At 39.3% G+C, this 23,666-nt stretch overlaps 1 protein-coding gene across 1 annotated transcript in view; it reads left to right on the top strand.

The window, feature by feature from the left end:
* Nucleotides 1-23,666, top strand: part of LOC108089955 (probable nuclear hormone receptor HR38) — a 29,748-nt gene that overhangs the window by 4,094 nt on the left and 1,988 nt on the right. Inside the window, 3 exon segments of the mRNA XM_017188446.2 lie at nt 21,406-21,488; nt 21,490-21,753; nt 22,427-23,584. Of these exon segments, the coding sequence (XP_017043935.2) occupies nt 21,406-21,488; nt 21,490-21,753; nt 22,427-23,584 (1,505 nt within the window).

Below are 23,666 nucleotides of genomic sequence, written 5' to 3' on the forward strand. Positions count from 1 at the left end.
TGATTAACCCCCAGCGAAATGAGCTTGATAAATGATGCAAAAACGTAAAATACCTACTCACATATCTATGACACCCAAAAAACAAAAACCAAAATAAATAAAAATTCGTAGGCTACTTCATTGTACAGATATTCACGATCCGTCGTGCGTTGTGAGTTATCTCCGCGGCAGCTGTCGGGATGGCCATTGTTGATTGTTGCCGCTTTTGGCCATTCCTCATAGCGATACTCTATACCCAAAAAACTACTACAAAAAATAAAAAAACAGAGGAAAATAAATAAATAAACATACTCTCCCCGCTCGCCGGCTGCCATGGAGCAACTTCATCTGCAACTCCGACGGCTGCCAAGACCAGTAGTCGCCTTCCAAGTTGCGTTGGCTATTTCTTTTTACCTGTATTTATATATATATATTTCTACCATGAAGACGATGGCACAGGTGTATCGCGAGGCGTCAGTGGTGTAGCCTACTAACATGGTTAGGATGTCAACATTTTTGCATGTCCACATGTTCTTTGTTCTCCAGTACATGTGTAGTGCCCAATTTTATGGACAATCAGTTCCGCTAATTGAAGGCTATGGAGATTTAAATATTATAACAACACTCCAACAATACAGTTTAAAAAATGAGAAATCTTTAATAATTCCTAATAGTAGTATAAATACTAGTTTCCCTCATTTTATATATGTATGCATATAATTTATTAATCCATTATAAGTTATTTTCTTCTAAAGCGCATAATTATCTAAACAATCTCTTTATTAGATCTCTTTACCAAAACCCACTTACAAGCCCAAAATCCCCTATTCAACTCAATTAAGCTGTCTTAAGACTTTTCTGAACACCTCAAAGCTCTCTTCTCCAATCCTAATCCCAAATCTTCATCTAAATCTTCGAATCCATCTCCAACCTATCTCAACTATCTTTGATTCACTCTCGTCTCGCACTTTTGCTATTCATTTTCGCACTATGCGAATGAATAAAAACCACAAAAGTGAATTTGTTAATTTGTGTTTTTTGAGATGGTTTTTGTTTTGTTTTGCTTTGGGATTTTGTTGTTATTTTTCTACGTTTTGTTGGATGTCTGCTGGCTGGGGATGAGATGCCCGCGTCTGTGCAGATGGATTGGAAACTCTCGATATTAGCGTCTCGTGGGGAATGCTCTGCGACTGCTTAATTATTTGCGTTGATTTATGCGAATTTTATAACGAAATGCGGCGGGCAGGGAGGTGCCATTATTGTCTTGATCGCTGATCGATGGCCAAGACATCACCACAAACCAAAAAATAAAAACCCAGAAACCATAGACCATCGACCAGCAGCATTAGTTCCAGTTCCCCTCGTTGGTTTATCGGGGAATACAAATCAGATGCATAATGGACAGCCCACCTCAATTACGTAATAATTATAGTTTGTCTGGATTAATTGTGTTTATTATATTGTTTGTGGTGTGAGCGTGTTTCGTTATTAATTGCCGTTCGATTCGTTCAATGTGCTCTTCAATTGGTTCACACGATGCCAGCGATTCGAAATCGAAAATAAATACGGAAAGCGTAAATTCCGCGCGCACTTCTTTTCGCTTCTGCATTGCTAAAATAATGTCTAAATTCGTCTGCCTTCATTTAAATTTAAACAGTTGCCGCGTAATTAGCCAGCATCAATTTATATCCAACTTCCCCGCCATCGCAGACTATAGCTACTATAGCTTCTCGATCAGGTCGATGTCCAAATTCGAGGTATTTCTGTCGAAACGGGAATAGAATCGAAGTCTCGGGTCACTGAAAGTATTTAAGTGGTTTTCAATTCCGCATAGTTGGTTGTTTAGTTGGGGTATTCGAGGGGTGTAATAATATATAGGTATAGCGGAAGTCATTCCAGTTGGGTCTGGCTAAGATTTTCTATGAACCAAAGATAATATTTACATTGAGCTTATTCATAGTTTCTTCTAAATAGATGTATAACAAATATATTTAAAACATTTTCTGATAACATTTTAATATTTAACTTATTAAGTTTCCAATTCCTTTACATTTGAAAGAGTTAATATTTTCATGCAGAGATTTAATTATATTTTCAGTAAATGAAAATATGTTTAAATACTGTTTCCTAAAAGCTTAAAATATCTAGAAATATTCTAGAGTTTTTAAAGCTTTTCAATCAGCACTTGCTAGTCGTTTTCCTTTAATTTTCTCAGCATTCCACGGCTACATTTGTTTTGATTTCGATTTCTATGCGATTTCCTTTCCCTTCGAGTGCAATGTCCACTAATCACGAGGCTTTGCGGATGTTGCACCGGTGGCATGCAAAAAGAACGTGCAGTCAGTTGGCGGCTGAAGCCACTGCCAGGTCGGTGTCATCAGCACCACCACTGCTAGCTGGCCACTGAAGCACCACCAGCCACTAAAGCACCACCAGCCACTGAAGCACCACCAACATACTATACTATTATCATCTGCTGATCGGCGGCATGGGAATGCAATACTACTGTGAGGCGTCGCCAGAGTTCATCCAACATCGAATATTGGACATCGGACAGGTTTTCCTTTTGACGTTTTTCCCTCCCCGGCTCTCTTCTTTTCTTTTATTTTATTTTGGCCACTTTGTTGCCGGTTGTTGGTCGTTGGTTGTTGGTTGTTGGTCAATTTCGGCTGGCAGGCTGCTGGCGGCTCTCGCATATGTAAACCTTAATTTGAAACTGATTGGATTGCCTGGCCGTTGGCCTCTTGTTGTTGCCTTGTTTTCCTTCTTTTTTTAAATTTTTTTCTTCTTTACATTCATTTTTTTCTTTGTGAATTTTCGGTTGTTTCTTAATTTTGCCATGCACTTGATGAGCTTGATTTGGCTTTGATTTGATTTTTGAGGTTTTTTGGCAGACGTCGAGTTTGTTTTCGATTGCCTTGAATCTGTCAATTTGTCAAAGAAATAGTTTGTTATAAAAATGATTAATTGGGTTACAATTTTCTGAGAATTTGCATAGTTAAACATTAAATAATTTATGGGAGTTTTATTTTTAAGTAATCGTTTACTTATTACAACATATCTCTTCAGATTCTTTGTTTTACTGCCTCGTAAATGTATTCATATCTAAAATTTTATTTACCATTCGACACCTTTTTCTTACATCTTTTCTTCATTCCTATTCAAATGATCGAGGCTGTAATTAAATTCAACAAAAAGCATTACACAACATTTAACAAATTTCAGCGAGAACAGGCCGGGCAATAAATTCCAATCAAAACAAGAAAACACCGAAAACACGTTAAGAATTATAACCAAAAGAAAAATCAGCCAACGGCCACCGAACATCAAACATTAATGCGTCGTCCACGAAGCCAAGCAAATTTATTGTCCATAACGTTTGCTTGGTTAATTTTATTATTTTAATTATTTGCTTCTCGGATTTCCCATACGGTGGTGCCACCTTGACGAATGTGTTCGCACTGTTGTGAAAAAAGTCGTAAAAAAAAAACGTTAACGTTAAGAAAAGATGCTGCCGTTAACAAGTTTTCCCCGCTTGTGCGTATGTCTCCGGTTTTGTAATCAAACAAAAATTGTTTGCTAATAGTCTGGCTGCTAGTCTGCTTGTTGCCGGGCTAGAAGATTCATCTGCTTGGCCAGTTCTTGTCCAAAAGGAAAATCAGCCACAACTGCCTGGCAAATGAAAAAAGATTGCTAGAAATTAACGGCTGTACAACAACCCGATGTACAAAATGTTGTTGCCTGCCAAACTTAGGTTCAAACTTAAGAGTTTTTTGTGTGTTTTTACTCTTCAAATTGTCTGAGGTCTTTACTTAATTTCATGGAATTTAAGTTTTTACTTACTTCGTTTAATGATTATCTACAATTATTGTAATTGCGCTTACATATCTTTTTTAAATCTATTTACTATTAAAAAGTGATTTTCTGTAATTTATTAATCTTTACTTTATTTATTTATTTTTTGTTTATTTATCTTTGAAAGCGAATTACCCGTTCGTTGTTTTCTTGGTAAATAATTCCATGTTTTCCTCTGTTACATTGTCAATTGGCTTGTTTATTTCATGTTTTGGCGCGTAACTTGTTTGCCAGCGCGTTCCGTTGTCGTCATCGTACTTGAAGCTTGAAGATGCGGCAGAAGCCGCAGAAGAGATTGCATCTGCCTCATCGCTTTGATTGGCAGACAGACGGCCCACAGAAAGTCCGACCAGACAGAAGAGTCACTGTAGGTGTTTAGCAAATCCAAGAAATTAAACAACAAATAAATAATACTTTCAAATACCCTACAAGTTAGATTTTTACTTAGTTAAATTAAATTATATATAAATAATATTCTTATAGGTATTGGTACAACTTTATGTGTCCTACGGAATTCCTAAATTTCCCACTTTGATGACTTAAAGCTAATGTTTATTGCAGTGGATATAAACGGAATGCGAAACTTTGCTAACTAGAAAAACAGAACGCCCTTTGGCTATAACTATTTTTAAACAGCCACCTTTTTGGCTCACTGCAGAGGCAGAAGAAGAAGAAGAAGGAGAAGAAGAAGCAGAGCTCACGTGCAAAAATAACACCGAGCAGGGAAAAATCGAAGAACCCCAACGAGCCCCTTCCAGTCCACATTTTTTTGATGGCGTAATCATTGCAAACACAAGGGGCAATATACACCAGGATATAGATATATATGTAATATATATACATATACAGATACACAGATACACCCCCTGGAAACTTTCTCTGCTCTGATGTTGTGACGTCATTGTGGAAAAGTGCTAGGTCGGGGTCGTCATTCTGTCGGTATCTCTGATTCTCGCCTCTCTTTTTCTCTCCTGGTTTTTCCAACAGCTGCGAACGAAAGTTGAACCCAAGCAGCAACCACAGTTACGACCACAACCGCCCACTTTTCTTTTCTGCCCGGAGAGTGCCTCACGACTCTCACGTGGCCCTCAAGGTCGTTTGGGTGTTCGCTCCCCCTCGTTATTGTTTTTGTTTTGTTCCCCCCACGATGATTTCACACTTGTAGATACCGTCAGGATATACACACACACATATAGACTCAGAGGTCCTTGCTGCAGTCGGTTGATATAGCACGCCCTCTTTTGCCATCAGAACTTTTGGGTTTGTTTCTTTTTATGGCTGGCTCGGTTACAAAGGACCTTGGGTATCGTGTGCGGAATTTAAGCAGGAAAATTAGAATTTCTATGCGAAACGAAAATAAAGTTAGCTGAATATCTAATGTGAAGTTTAGACTTAAAGTGCAATAAGCTTATGTTAGTAAAGAAATGTTATAGGAAATCAATGAGGAAAGTATATTTTGAGAATAGGTAATCAAATTATGCTCACTAATAAATATTTTAAAAATGAATTAGGTACTTGGTAGTATTAGTATTTAGTAGTAAATGACTTTAAGCCATGTTAAATTTCAATCGATTTGCGGAAATACTTTTAGCCGGCGAAACCCCAACCTATTTACCATCAATAATTTATGAAAACCCAGCCTAACTCGCAGCTCGTAAATTAAGCCGGGAAAACGGAATAATCGGCTGGGGGGAAGTGCGTCAAAGAACCGACTTCTGCTCCCCCGAGACGTGCAACATGAACAATAATCGAACACAAAAGACATGCAATTATACAACTCGAAAGCGAAACACAGAAACAAACAACTCAAACTTCGGGGGGCTCGTGCCAGCGGCATATAATTAAAGGCCCCAAACACTCGCGGAGCTCGAACACACAAATCAAAGCCAGACCAGATATAGTGTACACCTGGCTGGCTATACAGCTGTATGTTTGTATGTGATATATGTGCGACACGCACTTGAAACTGATGACGTCCTTGGCTTTGGACGGCTAAAAATCCTCGACTCGGGGTTCACAGCGGATCGATAAAGCCACGCAGGACTGTTCGTGGCCAGCGGCTGTTGCCAAGTCCCAAATAGAACTGGTGACGTCAAGACGGAAGCGAGACGGAAGCATATGCTCTCCGCCGACTCGCGCCGTCCCACTCTGCGTATGCGTAATATTAGGTATACCACGTGTGGGTGAAGAGTAAACAAAAACTTTGTCCAGCAATTAAATGCCCAATTAAGCGGTACGACTTCGGTAGCCTGACAATTAGAAGAAACACACAAAATATATAAAAACATGAAAAAAAAAATAAAAAATAAAAATAAAATCTCTGGCGAACTGCAAGTTGGCTTCAAGACGAAGATGCCATCGCAATCAGCCGCATCAAGATTGGCTTAATTGAAGCAGCGACAGCGAGCGTGTCTCATTACCAAGTCAAACACAAACTGAGTAGCAGACACCGGCGGAGTTTGGCTTTAAGCAAAAACAAAAACAAAAAAAAAATGAGCTAAGAAAAAAAGAAGAGAGGTATCGATGTGACAAGATTGTCAAATAACTGGCAGCAGTGACATCAAGCATTCGATGCAAAACGCGTTCGCATCGCAACACACACACACACACATACACCGATTTTTTGGGCTATAAAATACATCTTTGAATTTCCATAATTTCGACTTAGCCGGTTTTTGCATTTTTCAGACTGCTTTTTGCCATAAATTCTCTGCTCGAATTCAGAACATTGCAATTAAAATAACGGATCAGCTCGGTCTACTTCGCTCTGAACAAAAGTGTATTTTGTTTATTCAAGCTAATCTGCATTTTGAATCCCACTTTTGGCAGTTTCATAAACTTGAATTCATAAATTTTGGCTTGCGCATTTCCTGGCCAAACAAAAGTCGTGATTCAATCTCCGACCTTGAGCAATTATTGTCTACTGCGCTAAAATAAAATTAGAATACGAAAGAAAAGAATTTTTATATTCTTTCTCTCTTTTTATGATTTAAATTTCGACTTTCGCTTTTAAATATGCAGTGTGCAGCGGTAATACAAGTTTTTTTTAATATTAGATTGTTATATATGGCCATAGATTTCTTTTATGATTACTAGTTTGCATTTTATTAATTTTATTTTTCGGTTTGTCTGGCATAACGAATGGGGCTTTGTGATAAATGCAATTATAAATGAATCGATTAGCAGAGAACACGTCTGCGGGAGATATTCCAAAAGATTTGCAAAACGATAAGGGAAGGAGATATATGTTCTTTTCTTATAAGAATAGAAAATAATGTTAATGTTATGTATTTTTAAATACACATAAATCTCAAAATAAACACGTATCAAAAGCTTGCAGATTAATGAACTAACAATGCAGTTAAATCGAAGACACTTATCGCTCATTTAATTGCAATAAAATTGTTTACATTTGTTTTCATGCCTCACCTTGCATGTTTTGCATTTTTTAGTCGTCATTACAACAATATTTGCACCTCACCCAGAACAGGATCTAAATATTGTGCGATATTTTCTGCGGCACCCACAAGCAAAATTCAGCACCTCCATTAAGAAGTTAATTTATGCGCTACTAAGAGAATACATTAACTCATTCTTCCCGATGAATCTTCGCAATCTGTGTATCTGTATCTTCAGTTTTATTATCCTAACTGTTTGCTGCACCATAAAAATGTTTAATTAACTTTTGCTATATTCATCATAATATCGCTTTTAATGAGTTGCTTTTAGGAACAAATTAACACTGCGGGACAGTCACTTGTCTGACAAAAAAAAAAATGTTTACTTTTCGTATGGAGTGCAAAGTTTATGTCAATTCTAATGGAAAGCAGGAGCGTAAATAAAAGGGGGTTTTAAAAATGAATATAAAATTTAAAAAATATTTTCAAATAATATAGAATTTATATAACTATACAGAACCTATGTATTATAATGCAAAACAAATCTATCCGTATTTTTGAAACTCCTTCTTGATTTTTATAAATTGTTAAAAATAATAGGATATTTTCTAGCTGATGAGCAATTTAATTACGAGACATTTTGTTAGTTTTCTTGAATAAAATCCCCCTTGAATCCTAAGCTCCTGTCGCAGATTTTAGTCTGAATGCCCGCATTGTGTTCTAGTTACCTGATGGGGCGCCCACCATCATCTCCAGCGTTTTGGAGCCTCGACTTCATCGCGGTTGCGAAACTAAGCCATAAGCCGCGCTGATCCGAGCGGACTCTGGCCTTGAAAATCTAATATTCTCATTCTCATATACTCAATTAAAGCCGCTGCCAGTTAAAACGAAGAAAAAACGGCGCTTAGTTACATTTTGCAGATGCTTAAGAGCCGTCAACAAAACTCGATTGCGATGTGCCAGACGGCGAATAAAACCTGGCCATTCTCAAAACATATATAATCAGTGTTCACTGTTCAGTGTTCAGTGTTCAGTATTCAGTATTCAGTATCCATGTGCATTTGCAGGTGACTTGAAAGTTCTCAGACTTCAGCCGACTGACCAAATGGCAGAGATGTGTGAATCTGCAGTCTCCACATCAACTGCACTTAAAATCTGAGGCCAAGAAGCCTTCACTTTTGTGGTCATCGGGTTTTAATGTTTTTTTTTTTTTTTTGTCGAGTATTCCCCAAGGCATTGTTCTAGCACTCCGTTCATCTTCACATTTTTCGTTCAATTAACACATTTATTTTGCAATCGATTTAATTAACTCTCTTCAGAGTCCGCTAAATACGTCCATTTGGAAGTTAAATAATGGTCGGGGCTACAGGTTTTGGCTTAAGTTATGACACTATTAAATTCTAACCGGTGACAAATCAGCGCATTCGAAATGCACAGCAAATCCCATTAATCGATTTACGATATGACAGTTATGTATTGAGAGCTGATAAAAGCCTTTTGATCAATTAATTTAATATTTTATTTAAATTAATTTAAATACAAGTGGGTTAATAACTAGTTATGGATTTAAATAGATTAGGAAATGTTGTAGAAGTATGATTCATGGGAAATTCCCAAAAAATATTATGTGAGCTTGGAAGATCGTTTATTAAATCAATTGCCACTCCTTCACTTAAGCGAAAAACCAACACTTCCACGTCCTTTGAGCCACTGTCAAGCGAAAGCCTTGAACCACAAAAACCTCGCAAATCAGAAATCGGTAACAAGCAGCGCTAACTAACCAAGCCAATGGGCAAACCAATGCAAACTTAGCCAAACAAGACAAAGGCTAAGACAAATAGCAGATCCGAAACGCGCCCAGTTTCGACTTTGGATATTCAATTTGTTTGGACCTCTTTGGCTTTTGGGGCCGACTTGCCCAGTTAACTGTTAACGGTCTAAACGCTCCGCTCTCGATCGCAATTGGATAATGAATGATGCTTTGAACTGTGGCAAATTCTTTTGTTTGTTGCCTTTAACATTGAACTTTTCGCCATCTCCCCCGAGCTCTGCTCAGCTCAGCGACAGATACAGATACAGAGATACAGATACAGTTAGTGATTCCGAGATACACTTCGATTCCCACAGCTCCGGATGATTTGCCGAATTTGTTGGCCGAACAATACGTATGTAAAAGAGGGGGGAATATGGAATATGGTCATTGCGGATCTAACGGATGAAACAAGAACCTTGCCGAGCATTTAACACGCCACGGGGAAAAATCACTATTAAAAAAGTCTCCAAGTACAATAAAAATAAAATGCGATGAATTATGGGGCAAGTTTTTTTGCAGTTGCCAATCAGCATAATCGGTGATCGGTGGTTCGGTGGATTGGTGGTTCGGTGGATCGCTGGAACGTTGGAGCGATGGCTCGTTAGATCGGCAGCCATCACTTGCCGGCAATTGTGCATCGATCAAGAGACACCGATTCCGACCTTGTGCATCAATCCGATGGCAGCGAAAGAAATGCGTGCAAAAAATGCCACAGTTTTTTTTTTTTTTTTTTTTTTTGCCTCCATCTACCGCTTACAACGCTCCAATCCACGAAGGTCTAACAAATTTTGGCTTCCAATTAAAAGACCGAAAATAAAAAATACACAAATAGCAGAAATAAATGCCGATGATTTCGGAATCGCATTTGACTGCGTTTCTCGCGTGCTGTCGCCCAATTGATGTTGCCAACTTGGAACAATTAGCATAAATTAAAATTGGTCTACGGCGACGGACGACGAAGAGAGACGGCTTGAGGTTTGAGATTTGGGGTTTGAGAACCCATGATGCGACCGGCGATCCGCTAACGATGAGAGTAAAAGTGATCCAACCGGTTCGCCGCGGATCCCCATGCTTCTATAGTTAGTCTCTGAATTTATGACCCGAGCAGCACCCACTCCCCACATGCCCCCCAATCTTCTCCTTATCGAAAAAAAACCGATTCGATGCGATCTTAGAACCAAACGCAGCAATCGCTGATCGCCGCATACAAAGCGTTGAATAAAAGCAGAGCTAACAAAGTGACACAAAGGAAAGATAATCTTTGATATTATATATATTTTAAATACTCTTTAAATTAAATATATAAAAAATAGTAAAAGCCAAAAGTATTATTAAAGAATTAAATTTACTTATATGATTTATGTAATTTAATTTATTGATTTTAATTAAATATTTTTTTTCTAACTATCTACAACGTTTTCAAAATTATAAGTGTTTTTAATCCAATGTTAATCATTTATTAAAATATTCTACATTTCTCTAAACACACAAGAAATTTCCTCAGTTAAATTATTTAATTAAATCATTTGAAAAAATCACATCTTAGAATCAAAATACTTCCTAAAAGGGTATAAAAATCAGAAAAAGCGTTGCGCATGCGCCGCATCATCCGCAGTTCTTGTCGCTTTTTTTCTGCTTCATAACTGTGACTTGTGTTTGCGTTGTGATTTATGCCCAAGATCGTGCTTTTAACTTGGCTTTTGCTTTCATTCGGCGCTGACCAGTCCGCTGCTAAATGCGCTAAAAACAGAAGATTTAGAGACATTCTTCCACAAAAGCGTTGATTTGACTAAATTAAGCCTCGACAGCAATGGCAACAACGGCAGCAGCATTAAATTGTAATCAATTTTTCTGTCCGTTCGTTTTTTTTTTTTTTTTTTTTTTTGCTTTTTGTTTTGTTGCCAGTGCTTCCCATGGATCGGCGACTGGTTTATCCGAAATCCATAAAAAAGAATACATTTTGCGCTATGTTCTTACAGCTTTATTTTGCGTGTCGCTGTTCAGTGAGCTGTCAACATTGAGATTATCATTATTTCTTTGCCGACGCTTTTGTGGAGCATAGTGTTGTAGTCATTCTTTTTTATGGTGGTGTCGGTTTACCTGTTTAGATTGCATAGCTAATCAAAGGAAACAATTAACAGATCTAAAAATGTTTGTTATAAATAAACACAAAAGGAATTTATTAGTGTTAATTTAGATCAGGTGCCATAGCTAAATTTTTAGAGCAACGAATATGTAATAAAGTTTTTTAAGAGTTGTTAAGCTGTTTAAATTCCATTTTTATAGTTAGTGTAGACATTAAATTTCATTAAATGTGCAGATTAAATGTTTCTATTTGTACGTTGTTTAAAGATCCGATTTGAATGTTTACGATCAGTTTCTCATGCGGGCTCTTAAAATTACCATCACCGTTTAGCCAAAAACTGAAGACCAACTTGCAGCCCAAGCCATTTATTTTGCATGCCTCAACAAATTAATTGTGTAATTAAGATTCCCCCGCCGAATTCATCCAATTGGGCATTCGGTAAAAAAAAGAGAAGAAACGCATATGGAGATGGCTTCCTAGTGGTCCTGCTGAAAAATCGTGACTCTTCTGCCAGTTTCTGTTGGCTTGGCGGTGAAATCAGTTTGCGATCTTTTCACAGCAATAATGCATATTAAAATGCCACGCTAATTGTTATTATAGCCACCTCCTCCTTTTACCTCCACCGAAAAACCTTACCACTTCGATCTATCCCTGAGTTGGACTGGCAATTAAGTAATAGACAAACAAACTTTGCCTTGCGTGTTGCCGCTGCAACTGCATCAGCAGCAGCAGCAACAGCAACAGATGCAGCAGCAACATCTACGCGAAGCAGCAACACCAAAACCTACAGACACTGAATGGACAAATTTTTATGCACAAGTTGAGAGCCTAAAGATGTCTGCTGGCCGAGGCGTCGTTGTTGTTGCCTTTGACTATTAATTACCACAAAAAAAAAAAAATATATAAAAAAAAGTTAGAGAAAATCGAAACGGGCATTGTTAACACAACTACTGTTTCTGCGTGGGTGAGGGAAAAATATGTATCCGTGGCTAATGAAAACACAGGAGAAACTCAATATCTAGAACTCTTTCTTCACCTTAAATAGAAAAAATAATGAAAATTGTTGTGTTAATTCTATTAAGATTTTTATGATAGGGTAAAATATTTAGGAAATTCTATTTCTTACTTTATTAGCAAATTAATTTATAATAGTATTTTTATTTCATATTTTCAATATCTTCTTTTGTGTATAATATTTCATTATTTTTACAAACTAATTTAGTTTATTTTCCCAAAAAAGTTCATCACAAAGAACTCTTACTGTACCCAAACAAGTGGTTTCAATTGAATTGAATGTTTTTTGGTCGGGATCAGAAGACGACTTTCCGCGGACTGTGAGAACCCCACACGAAAAGTGATAAACCCCGAAAATAAAACAAGATCCCTGGCGATTTAATGGCGCTGGGCTTTCGTTATGGGGGAGCGTAGTCACGAAGCTGGCCCCTCGGTTTATTTTTCTATTATTTGTTTCTATTTTTTATTTTTTTGCATTTAAGTATAATCCCTGCAATGAGAATAAGTTGGGCGCCCCCCTACTCGCCAGTCCGCCCCTTCTAAAAGCCAAGACCCACACGACCATAATAAAACAATTATGACGGAAAAACGGAAAACAAAACGCCAAGAGTAGGGCGACCTATCGATGGCAAAAATTTATCACACCTTAGTTAACCCCGACACCTTGCCGAGCCTGAAACAGAGACAAACGTGGCTGGAATGTGCCGAAAACAAAACAGAAACGGCTCGTAAAAAAATAGAAAAAATAAAAACAGCAGAGGAAAAATATGGCAAACGTCTCGACTTTGACTTACACTGACTGCAATAAGTTAATAGTTCGAATTCGATTTCTTTCGGGGAGAAGCGCCCCCCCAAAAAAAGACAAACCAACTTTGGCGCTGGAAAACAAAGCTTGTCGAATGCCAAAAACCAAAACGAAAAATCGGAGAAAAACGGAGTTTGGCTTTTGGGTGCGTTCCGTGAACTCCACGATGTTTTTTGTGTGTCAGCCGGCGTGCCAGAGAAGCCGACAACCAGCAATGGCAACACCAGCAATACTAGCAACAACAACAGCAACACCAGCAACAGCAATAACAACAGCAATACTAGCAACACTAACAACAACTAGTGCTAATGATGTAGCTTGATCATCATGATGATGATGAGGCTTCGGGGCGCTTCGTGTGCTTCATTATTGATTTAATAACAGTCTTGAAGACACGCTTTAACTGCAGCAAGTTGACTTCGGCTCAGAGTCAAGTTGTTGCCGATGATGATGCCACGAATTCCACACAACACCACACCACGCCGAAAAACCCAAACACCAAAACCAAAACCCAAAAGCAAAAAAAAAGCCAACCTAAGATTGGCAAAAATGTAAACCGACGTCATGTCATTTTGGGTCTACTATATGTCTGTGAATGAATATGGGGATGTGCTCTGGGGATGGGTTGGCATATAGCATATTTAGTCGACGATCATGTTGATGATGATGTTTCGTTGTTCGTTGTCGGCGATCATGTTTGTCTTTTATAGTGCACCAAATGGGCATTTTCCCTTGCTGGCGTGGGCGTTATTAGTTTGGGGGAATATGGGCATGATGGGATGTGCCGTTCATAAAATAAACCGAAATGGAAAGTGAAAGAGTCGCGGCTTTACGGCCTATTAAAAGATAATAAGGAAGCAAGGATGCGATGCCCAATGGGCGTATGAGTAATTCGATTTGTTCGCGTTTCTAAATCTATGAATATTTTAATGTTTGGCAGAAGGTGAACAGGAAGTCTCAACGATTTCTCATAGTTAGGATCGTAAGAGGTTGTGCTTAAAAACTTAATGAACGTTTATTTTTACAATAGGAGATAAGTAAAAGTAAATTAAGAAATATATCCTTTTGTAAGCTATTATTTCTTGTAAAAACGCCTCCTCAAAATCTTAACCAATTCCCGTTTCGAAAATGTTTTCCCAAGAATCTCTTCTTTATTGGCTGGCAGCGAAACCATTTGTGCTTGCGCCAAAGGTAGGCAAATTCCCAAATAGATAAATCTATTGTATCTGGCAGATACAAAACTCAAATTTAGATATGCAAACGTTCGTTTCGAGCAATTTTCCCGTACTCACACTAAATCAAATCTTCATGAGCGCGCCTCGCACAGCCCCCAAACGACAAATATATGGGTTAGGCTCAATTTGCCCCGACTAGGGGGAGTTGGGAGGGGTCTTAAGACGGTGAGGGGGAGGGGGTGGAGGAGAGCGGTGCATCTTGCAGATACGAAGGCAAGACAAAAGGCAATATTGGCGTTTTAATGCATGTTTTGCCTTTGGTGTTTGTGGCTGCTGCAACCTGCTGGGAAAAAAACACGGAGCTGCTCGCTTTGTTTACGACACTTTGGGGGCTTTTGCGGGGGTAATCGATTTGGGAACCGATCCCCCGCATGCTCCTAGCTCCCCTCCCTCCCCCTCTTCCCCTTCCCTCTCCCCCACTCGAAATGTTTGCTCAGCGAATGAAAGCGAAAACCGAAAATGCAATGAAAATGAAAAAAAAAAAACCGAAACGTGCAACAATGGGCATAAAAAAGGGTAGAGAAGCCAGCTGGAAAATTAACACTAATACGATTCCGAAGCGCAGGAGTTTCGAATCCGCACAACCTATCTACTGCCAAACGTCGCGTGTTTTGATAGCCCGCTGATATTTCGGAGAGTTTGAAGGAAAAAACTTACAGAAAATCAACAATGCAATTGCCCAAAAAACCGCACACAAAAATGTTGATCTTTTCTAATGGGGGAATTTTACATTCAAAGAAAATATATAATGTTTAAATGCTATTAACTACATTGTTTAAATATCTCAATTCTACCCTCAAGATATTTTAATTGTGGAAAAGAATCAATTGTTTTTTAATTATTTTGAAAATAATTGATAACATAATAACTTTATTATATTTTTTCCCACTGCAAACATAAAAAAAAATTGTGCCAAATATTTTGTATTTATTTTTTTGCCGGCCAAGCTTCCCACCTCGAGCCCAGCTGCACCTTCTTTAGTGGCTTTAATTTTGCGAGTCGGATGCGCCTGGCAACCGATCGGAAAAAATCTTTTGCCAGAAACCGAACCGAAAATCCATTCCATGCCCGTAATTATGTAAGCGGCGTTCCAAAACTGGCAGCTTATTTATCTTTGTCTCAGCCATGTCAATCAGTCGGTGGCTGAGCCAAGTCGAAGGCAAAGGCACCACCACTGGCACCACCAGCATCACCAGCACCACTGGCACCACTAGCACCACTGATGCACTGCAGCATCATGTGCACCTTTGACCCGCCGAGTGAGCCGAGTTTGGTGGGGCGCCGCTCAACATGCAAATTAGGCGGCTTCAATCTGTATAATAAATGTGGGGAAGAAAAACTAAGACCTAAAGCTGGGTAATTCGCATTGGTATTGGAAGTGGGATTGGAGCTGGAAATGCAACTGGAAGTGGGACTGGGAGTGGAGAATCGATCTTCCAAATGGGCAATCACATCGCGCAGATTCGGATGCAGAAGTCATGATTGAACTATATTTGGGCAATCTATGCAAGTTCATAAAAAAGTTGAAGTTGTTTTGAAAGAAAACGAACAAGCCTTAAAGTGTTTGGTTTACTCTGATATGAGTCTTATATCTCTTATTAAATTATTTATTTAAAATCATCTTTAATTAATTTCAATTTAAATATCTACACTGCTCATTTCATAAAATTCCTTTGTTTTTAAATTGCATCCCATCTAAATCAAGTCAACTTCGAGGGGATTATCAAATACTTTTGCACGAGCAAGTCATCTATATTAAGTCAGGCAATCTTAAGTTATTCAGCTATACTTATATTTAGATACATCTGCTAACTTGACTCATACTCGCATGTTGGCCACTTCTCATTGGGTTGCGAACGAAAAGAACTCAAACGACTGGGATCGATGATGATGATGATGGAGCCGATGATATAACAATTCAATTAAACCAGTTTACACAATGCGAACAGGCGAGCAGGGCGATCGAGGCATCTGCAACTGTTCCCGACTAACACCTTACCTTAACGGCAGAATTCTTTTATTAGAATTTCATGCAAATGCGAGTATATCGCACCGATTCTAACCAGCTCGTGTTGCAGTGGATTTTTCCTCTTTAGTGGTGTTTTATTTCGCCTTTTAAGTATGCTTTTTGTATTATTTTATCGAATCCGCTTTTGCATAATGACAAAGTGGACACTGGGCTGCAAGCTGTTGACCCAATGCCGGGGCTTTTGGGCAAGATTTAAAGGCATCTGCACTTGGAAAAAAAACTCCTTAAGAATTTATACAAATTTAAAGTCGAAAAAAGTGGTTGAGATTTGTAACTAACGTTAAAATAGATTTTGATTACAATTTTTATTATTTATTTATTTATTATTGTTTATTTTATAGTTCTTAATTATTTGTGATTTTAAATGCTAGCTTATATTTTTATAATTTTTCTTTCAACATTTAGTTTTACTAAGATGTGCTTATATAAATTTTTTAGTTACATATTTTTAGATATGCTTAGGCAGATCTTCCTCTAGTTCTTTTCGATTTAGTTTGTAAAATTTTTTCTATCTGCATTTTGGCGACAAGTGTCAAACCGCAGGTATTGGCCAACACACCGATATAGGCATATAGGTAGAAGCGGCCACGGATACAGATACAGATACAGATACACTCGACTGGCAACTGGTTGAGATGCGCTCAAAAATGACTTCAATCCGTTCGGATGGTCGGTCGTCTCGGGTTCGTTTTGATTTGGCTTATAAATCGGAGGGAGCGGGGATGGGGATTGCGACTATGAAATGTCCAAGATGGCCTTCGGTGATTTTTGCAGCGATTAAAAACCGATGACGATGTGGTCGCCGCTGGTTTACTTAGCATTCAAAGTGGCGCAAAGAGATTTATACGAATTGTTGCGACAATTTCAACTTTTTTTTTTTATTTTTTATTCGATTTCGATCTGTTAGCTCTGCTCTTGACTCATTCAATTGAAATTCTTGAACAATGTTATTGTCTTTTAATGATATTGTTGTTGTTCATCGCGGCAGTTGATAGCCAACACTTTCGACCTTTTGCCACCGATGATAGTTCTATATCGGCATCTGCATCTACATCGATGTACGAACATGGCTGACACAGTTTCACTTACATTTAATTGTGTGGCGTTATGGGGTTTTAAGAGATGCGATTGTATCCCCCAAAGGTGCCAGCCTGGCCAGTTTTACTATATGCCTGAGGAGATTTATGCTCGCCTCGAAGATTCCATTAAATCTGATTTAAACGACCAACAGTTAACTTCGTATTATTTACCATTGTAAGATTTGTTTAAATACCTAACACGGATGGGGCTGGCATAATGTCCATTTTGTTGGGTGGTAAATGCTAAGGATTAACCGCCAAGGATTTGTTTTATTTTGTGAATTTATGCGTTCCGCTAACCTCTAAACAAGAAAAGTAATTAACAAGAAAGAAAATAGTAAGCGAGGCATTAAAAACATTTTACTATCCAGGACTAAGATATCTTAATCAAAGCTTAATGCTTTAATGGCTTAAATAAATGGCTTAAAGAAATTATAAACAACTTTTAATGATACAATTTCGAAGAAATGTTTTCAGCCATTTAGATTTTATCAGTTGATTCCACGAAATATTACAGTAAATATTGCCCTGAATGAGAATTGAATAATTTCGGTTTTCACATGTCAAAAGTCACGTTCAGATTTTTGTTTCTCCCACATTTATAATATTCGCTTTTTTTGTGCTATTTGTTGTTTTTTTTTTTATTGATAAACACACCTTTTTTGCGAGGCAGCTCGGTCGTCCAGAAACAATGCCTCCGCCCAGCGAGCCTGAGTTCCCAGATCAATATGAAATATCATTCCAAATATGGCCTTGGGTCATTTAGAAAGCAATTCATCGAAGACGACGCGGCTCTGGCTGAACTCTTCGATCTGCAAACAAAGAAAATAAAAATGGAAATAAAAAAAAAAATGCTGAATAAAACTACCGTGGGCTACTGCCAAAAATGCTACCGGGAAGAGTGCGCGATAAACATTTAAGATTACCCATTTTAACCATTGTTTGTCGATGGCCCCAAAGCAAATAACATTAAGAAATTTGTAATTTGGGTTGGGTATGCATTTTTTTCACAGCATTTTTCCGGGGCAGCATCTTCCCTCGACAAAAAAAACAGCGGTTTTCTAATTGTTTTCCTTTATTTTTTCGGGGATTTTCAGCGAGGAAGATTTTTCTGGCCGGCTCGTTAACAAATTTATTACAATGCAGTGGAGAGTAGAGAAGAGAGAAAAAAAAAGCAGACTTGGCCATTGCATAAGTTTGCTAATTTTTTTCGTTCGTTTTTCTTCTTTTTATATAATATCGTTAATACATATTATTTGGCAAGCTCGACTGGAGGCTCTGTACTTTGAACTGCGAACTCGCTATGGAGCTGGAGAGACCTGATCAATGGACCTGGACATGTAGGCATCTGCCGAAATTGACAGCGGAGGATGGGGGATGTTTGGGGGTTTTTGGGGGAAATCTCTTGTGCAGTGACCCAAAGAAATGGTAATGCGAGTCGCCGGCTCGTCTTCGCTTTTCGGCCGGGTCAAAATGGCCCATGCCCGGCCACTCAGTCATTGAGTCAGTGGGTGCCACAGTCAACGTCTCCAACAACCAACAACCAACTCCAACTCTTCATCTCCTTCCCCAAACTCCGTGTGAAGATCTGTGAGAAGTATACAAATGGGTCTCGGGTTCGGTTCAGTCTCTCCAGTCGAAGGAGTTTACTCATTTTGGGGCAGGTTTTTTCGCTTTTTCTTGGCTGCAACTTGGCGGCTTCGATGCTATCGCCTTTGAAATCCACGACAGCGACAAAGCCAGACTCATGGCCTAATAGACATGGAGGAGTCCCCAGTCTACACAGTCCCCCAATCCCCAATCCCCAAACCCAAACCCCAGACTGGGTCTTCAGTCTTCCCCAAGCAGGCAACTTCCTGCAGTACCTTTGATGATGATGCTTCGTCTGGGCCTAGACTTTCACTATTAATTGTCGATTTTCATCAATTGTTGTTCATTGTTGTACTAGCCATCTTTGTTGCTTAATGGGTAATGGGGTTGGTATTTAAAGTTGTGCAAAAAAAACAAGCAGACACAAAAAACTAAAGAAGAGAAGAAAACCCAATTTCTGTTTCATATCGAAATTGGATCTATTACTCAATGAGGCGACCGAGTGAGAGACAATTTGATTGATTTATGCAATACCCAGCGACTTGTCGGACCTTTCCTCCATTGTCAGTTAATTGCTCAATGCAAAGGAAGATGCACTTATATCATGGGCAATTTGTGGGCCCTTAAACAGCCTTGCAAGTCTTCAGGTACTCCAAATCATTTGCATTTCGTTTAGCATTTGATAAAAAAGGGAACACCAAAGCCAAAACCAATTAAATTTCAACTATTCTTTGATTTCCCCTGGGACTTGTTCATTTTTTCTTTGGATATATTTTTATATTATATGCAAAAGTGTCAATGTGTAAATATTTGTCACTGCCAAAGTATTGCCCAAAAATGGAAAGAGCCAGTGGAACAACATTTTTTTTTTGATTAGGCCAAATGCAATTAACAATCTAAAAGGCAAGTTATGCGTTTGGCATGCACTTCGATTTGTTGATTATTTTTTACATTCTTGTTTGTTTTTTTTTTTTTGGTAGATAAACTGGAAATTCTAGTAGAATCGAAAAATTGTTTCTAAATTGCAGAAGATGCTCAAGTGATTTATAGGAACTTTATGGTTCTGCCTTCGATTGCATTACAAGATTGTTTACTTTATTTTAAATGCTTTTATAAAAACGACACATATTAAAACCAATTTATTTTTTAGCGCTTGTTTCCCATAATCTTAAACATAATTTTGTGCAATATTTCAATTCACCTATCATGAATATTTATAAATTGTATATACATATTTACGTATAAATTTATCTATCCATCTTTTTTTTCATTATTTTTTATGACTGCCCCCTTTGAACTGTGTCCACGTTTTCTGTTTTGTTTTTCGGCTTTGGGTTTTGTCTAAGACAACTGACACGACAGCCGCAGCAACATTTATTAATTTGTCAAATTCAAGCCAAGACAACACACGTTAGGAAATATTACCACCACAAAAAAAAAAAAAATCTGGTGGGCTATGATTATTATTTTCGTGTTGCCGTTTTATAACTAATTCTCGCAGATAAAAAGTGTCAAAAGAGTCAGGCGGCCAGAAGTCAGCAGAAGTTGAGGGAAAATCTTTGGAAAAAGATTAAATGAAAAATATATAGACAAAAAATCGGTTGATTAGTGAAATATGAGCATGTGTGAATAATAGGTTTGTTGAGGTTTTGTCCGATAGTTTTGACTGCTTTAATTAATGGCTAATGGAATTTGCTGACAGTTTATGAGTTGGCCAAAAGTTTGCCTGATTCGAGGTGGTATAAAAAGATATTGTTATTTTGGGTTGCTCCTAAATTTTATTGAACTTTGTTTTAGCATTTTTTTGTCCAGAATTCCGACTCAAATTTCGAGCATAAATTATGCAAATTATGAAAAATGATTTTGTAGAGGCGCAGCTAGCTTTGGCTTGTATTTTGCAATGCGAATCAGCCAAAATATTTATTATAATCAAAAGCCGAACACCCGCAACGTGGCCATGCCACAGAGCCGTGCAACATCGGACAACACAATTTATTACATTTTATGTGCCGCATTAACCGAACGATGGAGATGTGATCCTCGTTTAGGTTTATAACGTTGTTTTTGGTTTTTATTTTTTTGTGTTTTTTTTGTGTCCGATTTTGCGGTGGCTACATCTTTGTTGCAACGTGAGCTTGCCTCTTGGCCAACCCCGCGACACAATGAGGAGGTGTCTCGGCATCTTGGGATGTACAAGATATATCCATATATTTATCTATGTGGACAGCCAGAGCCTGGGACAGAGTCTTCAACTGCGACTCCGACTTCGACTCCGGTTGAGCATTTCTAATTAAGACATTCGATACGGCGGCTTGCGTGTGGAACGCGAGACAATTGGGCAACGTGGAGCGGAGGCAACATTAGCACGGCAGCAATATGAATCTGCCAAAATCATCGCAGATTTGGCATTTCACCAGCCATTTAGCATTAAGCTCACCCCAGAGACTCCGTGTGGCATTCACGCCCGCTTGACTTTGACTATTCTAAATTGCTAACAGACCTTTCCTCGATTATCCTTACAGGTGCAGCAGCAATAACAGCAACATCAGCAGCAACAACATCAACATCAGCCACTGAGTCGCGGAAAATAAAAGCACACGTTGCGGGGGAAATTGAAAAGCGAGAAAACTGACAGCAACAGCGACAACAGTCAGGCAGCAGCAACAGTAGCTGCCAGCACCGCAGCAACATCTGCGACAGCGACGACAATTGCTGTTACAGCAGCAACATCAGCAGGATCGGGCGGTGCTGCAGCAGCAACAGCAACAACAACAACGGTAGCGGCGACAGCAGCAATCCACACAACAAAAATCAGCCAAGTGAGGCTAAATAACCAAGCGACAACAAGCATGTTACTTTTGCAACCCAATGTAAGTAAAAGTATAATAAAAAATATAGAATACTTAATTGAGAAGTTAGTAATCAAAAAATGTTAAACAGATCACTCAGAAGTTTAAAAAAAATATAGTTTTAACTTGCAACATAAAAGTCAAATAGAGTTAAATTAACTGCAAACATGGCACTCCGTTTATATAGTTTAAAACATGTTCAAAAATCCCTCAAAAAAATATTAAATAATTTTAAATTCGATCCCCCGCTGAGATGTAATTTCCAAAATACAAACACACCGAGCTAAAAATATGCAAAAATCCATGCAAATTTGGCAAGCCCAAAAATGAATGGCCGCGCTAATTGCCAGCTGCTAGGAGGCGACTCCTCTCCAGTGGAGTCAAGTTGTTAAATTGCCGCGGTGGTGAGGTGAGGAGATCAATTGCAGCGGCGGCAACAACAATTAGACAGCTATTGTTAGGTGTGATATGTTGGGAAAGTGTTTTGGCATAAGCATAACCAATTAGGAAATCATCATCACAGAGTTTAGGGGTTGATTTTGAAGGCAAAGAACCAATGGCAGTTGCTGAGGGAAATGCGCATGTCGCAAGTCGGAAAAGCTAGACTCCACCCTTAGGGCTAGAATGACTAGATAACTAGACGGGAATGGCAAGCTCACTAACTCATTCGTCGGCCGACTGTCTTTCGTTGCAGAGCTCCTTTAGTTCATTGTCGCCCTTCGATAATTTCTCCACGCAAACCGCTACGACGACAACCACAACGTCGGCATCGGCAGCTGGACACCACCAACACCACCTCCTCCATCAGCAGCATCACAACCAACAGCAGCAGCAACAGCAACACCAGCAGCAGCAACTGCAACAGCAACTGCAGCAGCAGCAGCAGCAACAGCAACAGCAGCAACAGCAACACCAGCAACTTGTTAGCCCGCAGCAACATCTGCTGAAAACGGAGACGCTGCTCTCCCATGAGGAGGATCAGTTGATCAGCAATCTGACCGACGCGTCTGTCGTTTCCCACAGCGAACTCTTCTCGGATCTCTTCTTCCCCTCGGACTCGAACAACTCCCTGCTCTCCCCCACGACCAGTGGCTATCCGGACAATCCCGCCGAGGACCTCACCAGCTCCATTGAGAATCTCACAAAGCTAACTTGCCTGCGGGACAAGCGACTCTCCTCGATTCCCGAGCAGCAACTAAGTTCCGAGCAGGAGCAGCAGCTCTGTCTGCTGAGTCTGCGTTCCAGCAGCGATCCGGCTATTGCATTGCATGCCCAGCAGCAGCAGCAACAGCAACAGCAACAGCAACAGCAGCAACAGCAACAGCAACAACAGCAGCAGCAGCAACAACTCCAGCTGATCTCGCCCATTGGAGGGCCATTGTCCTGCGGCAGCAGCTTGCCCAGCTTCCAGGAGACCTACTCCCTGAAGTACAACAGCAGCAGTGGGAGCAGCCCCCAGCAGGCCTCCTCCTCCTCCACCGCCGCCCCCACGCCCACTGACCAGGTGCTCACCCTCAAGATGGACGAGGATTGCTTCCCACCCTTGTCCGGCGGTTGGAGTGCCAGTCCACCGGCTCCCTCGCAACTGCAACAGTTGCACACGCTGCAAACCCAGGCTCAAATGTCGCATCCCAACAGCAGCAACAACAACGGCGGCAATGGCAACAACAACAGCAATAACAACAACAACAGTGGGGGCTACAACTACCACGGGCACTTCAATGCCATCAACGCCAGTGCTAATCTCTCCCCGAGTTCCTCGGCCAGTTCCCTCTATGAATACAATGGCGTCTCGGCCGCCGACAACTTCTACGGGCAGCAGCAGCAACAGCAGCAGAGCTACCAGCAACATGTAAGTAAAACAGAGCGAAAAAAATATTTAAAAATAAGAAAATATTTAAAAACACTTCTCAAGAATCCTCTTAAGTAATATT

Source organism: Drosophila ficusphila, unplaced genomic scaffold (assembly GCF_018152265.1).
Source record: "Drosophila ficusphila isolate 14025-0441.05 unplaced genomic scaffold, ASM1815226v1 contig_412, whole genome shotgun sequence".
NCBI lineage: Eukaryota > Metazoa > Arthropoda > Insecta > Diptera > Drosophilidae > Drosophila > Drosophila ficusphila.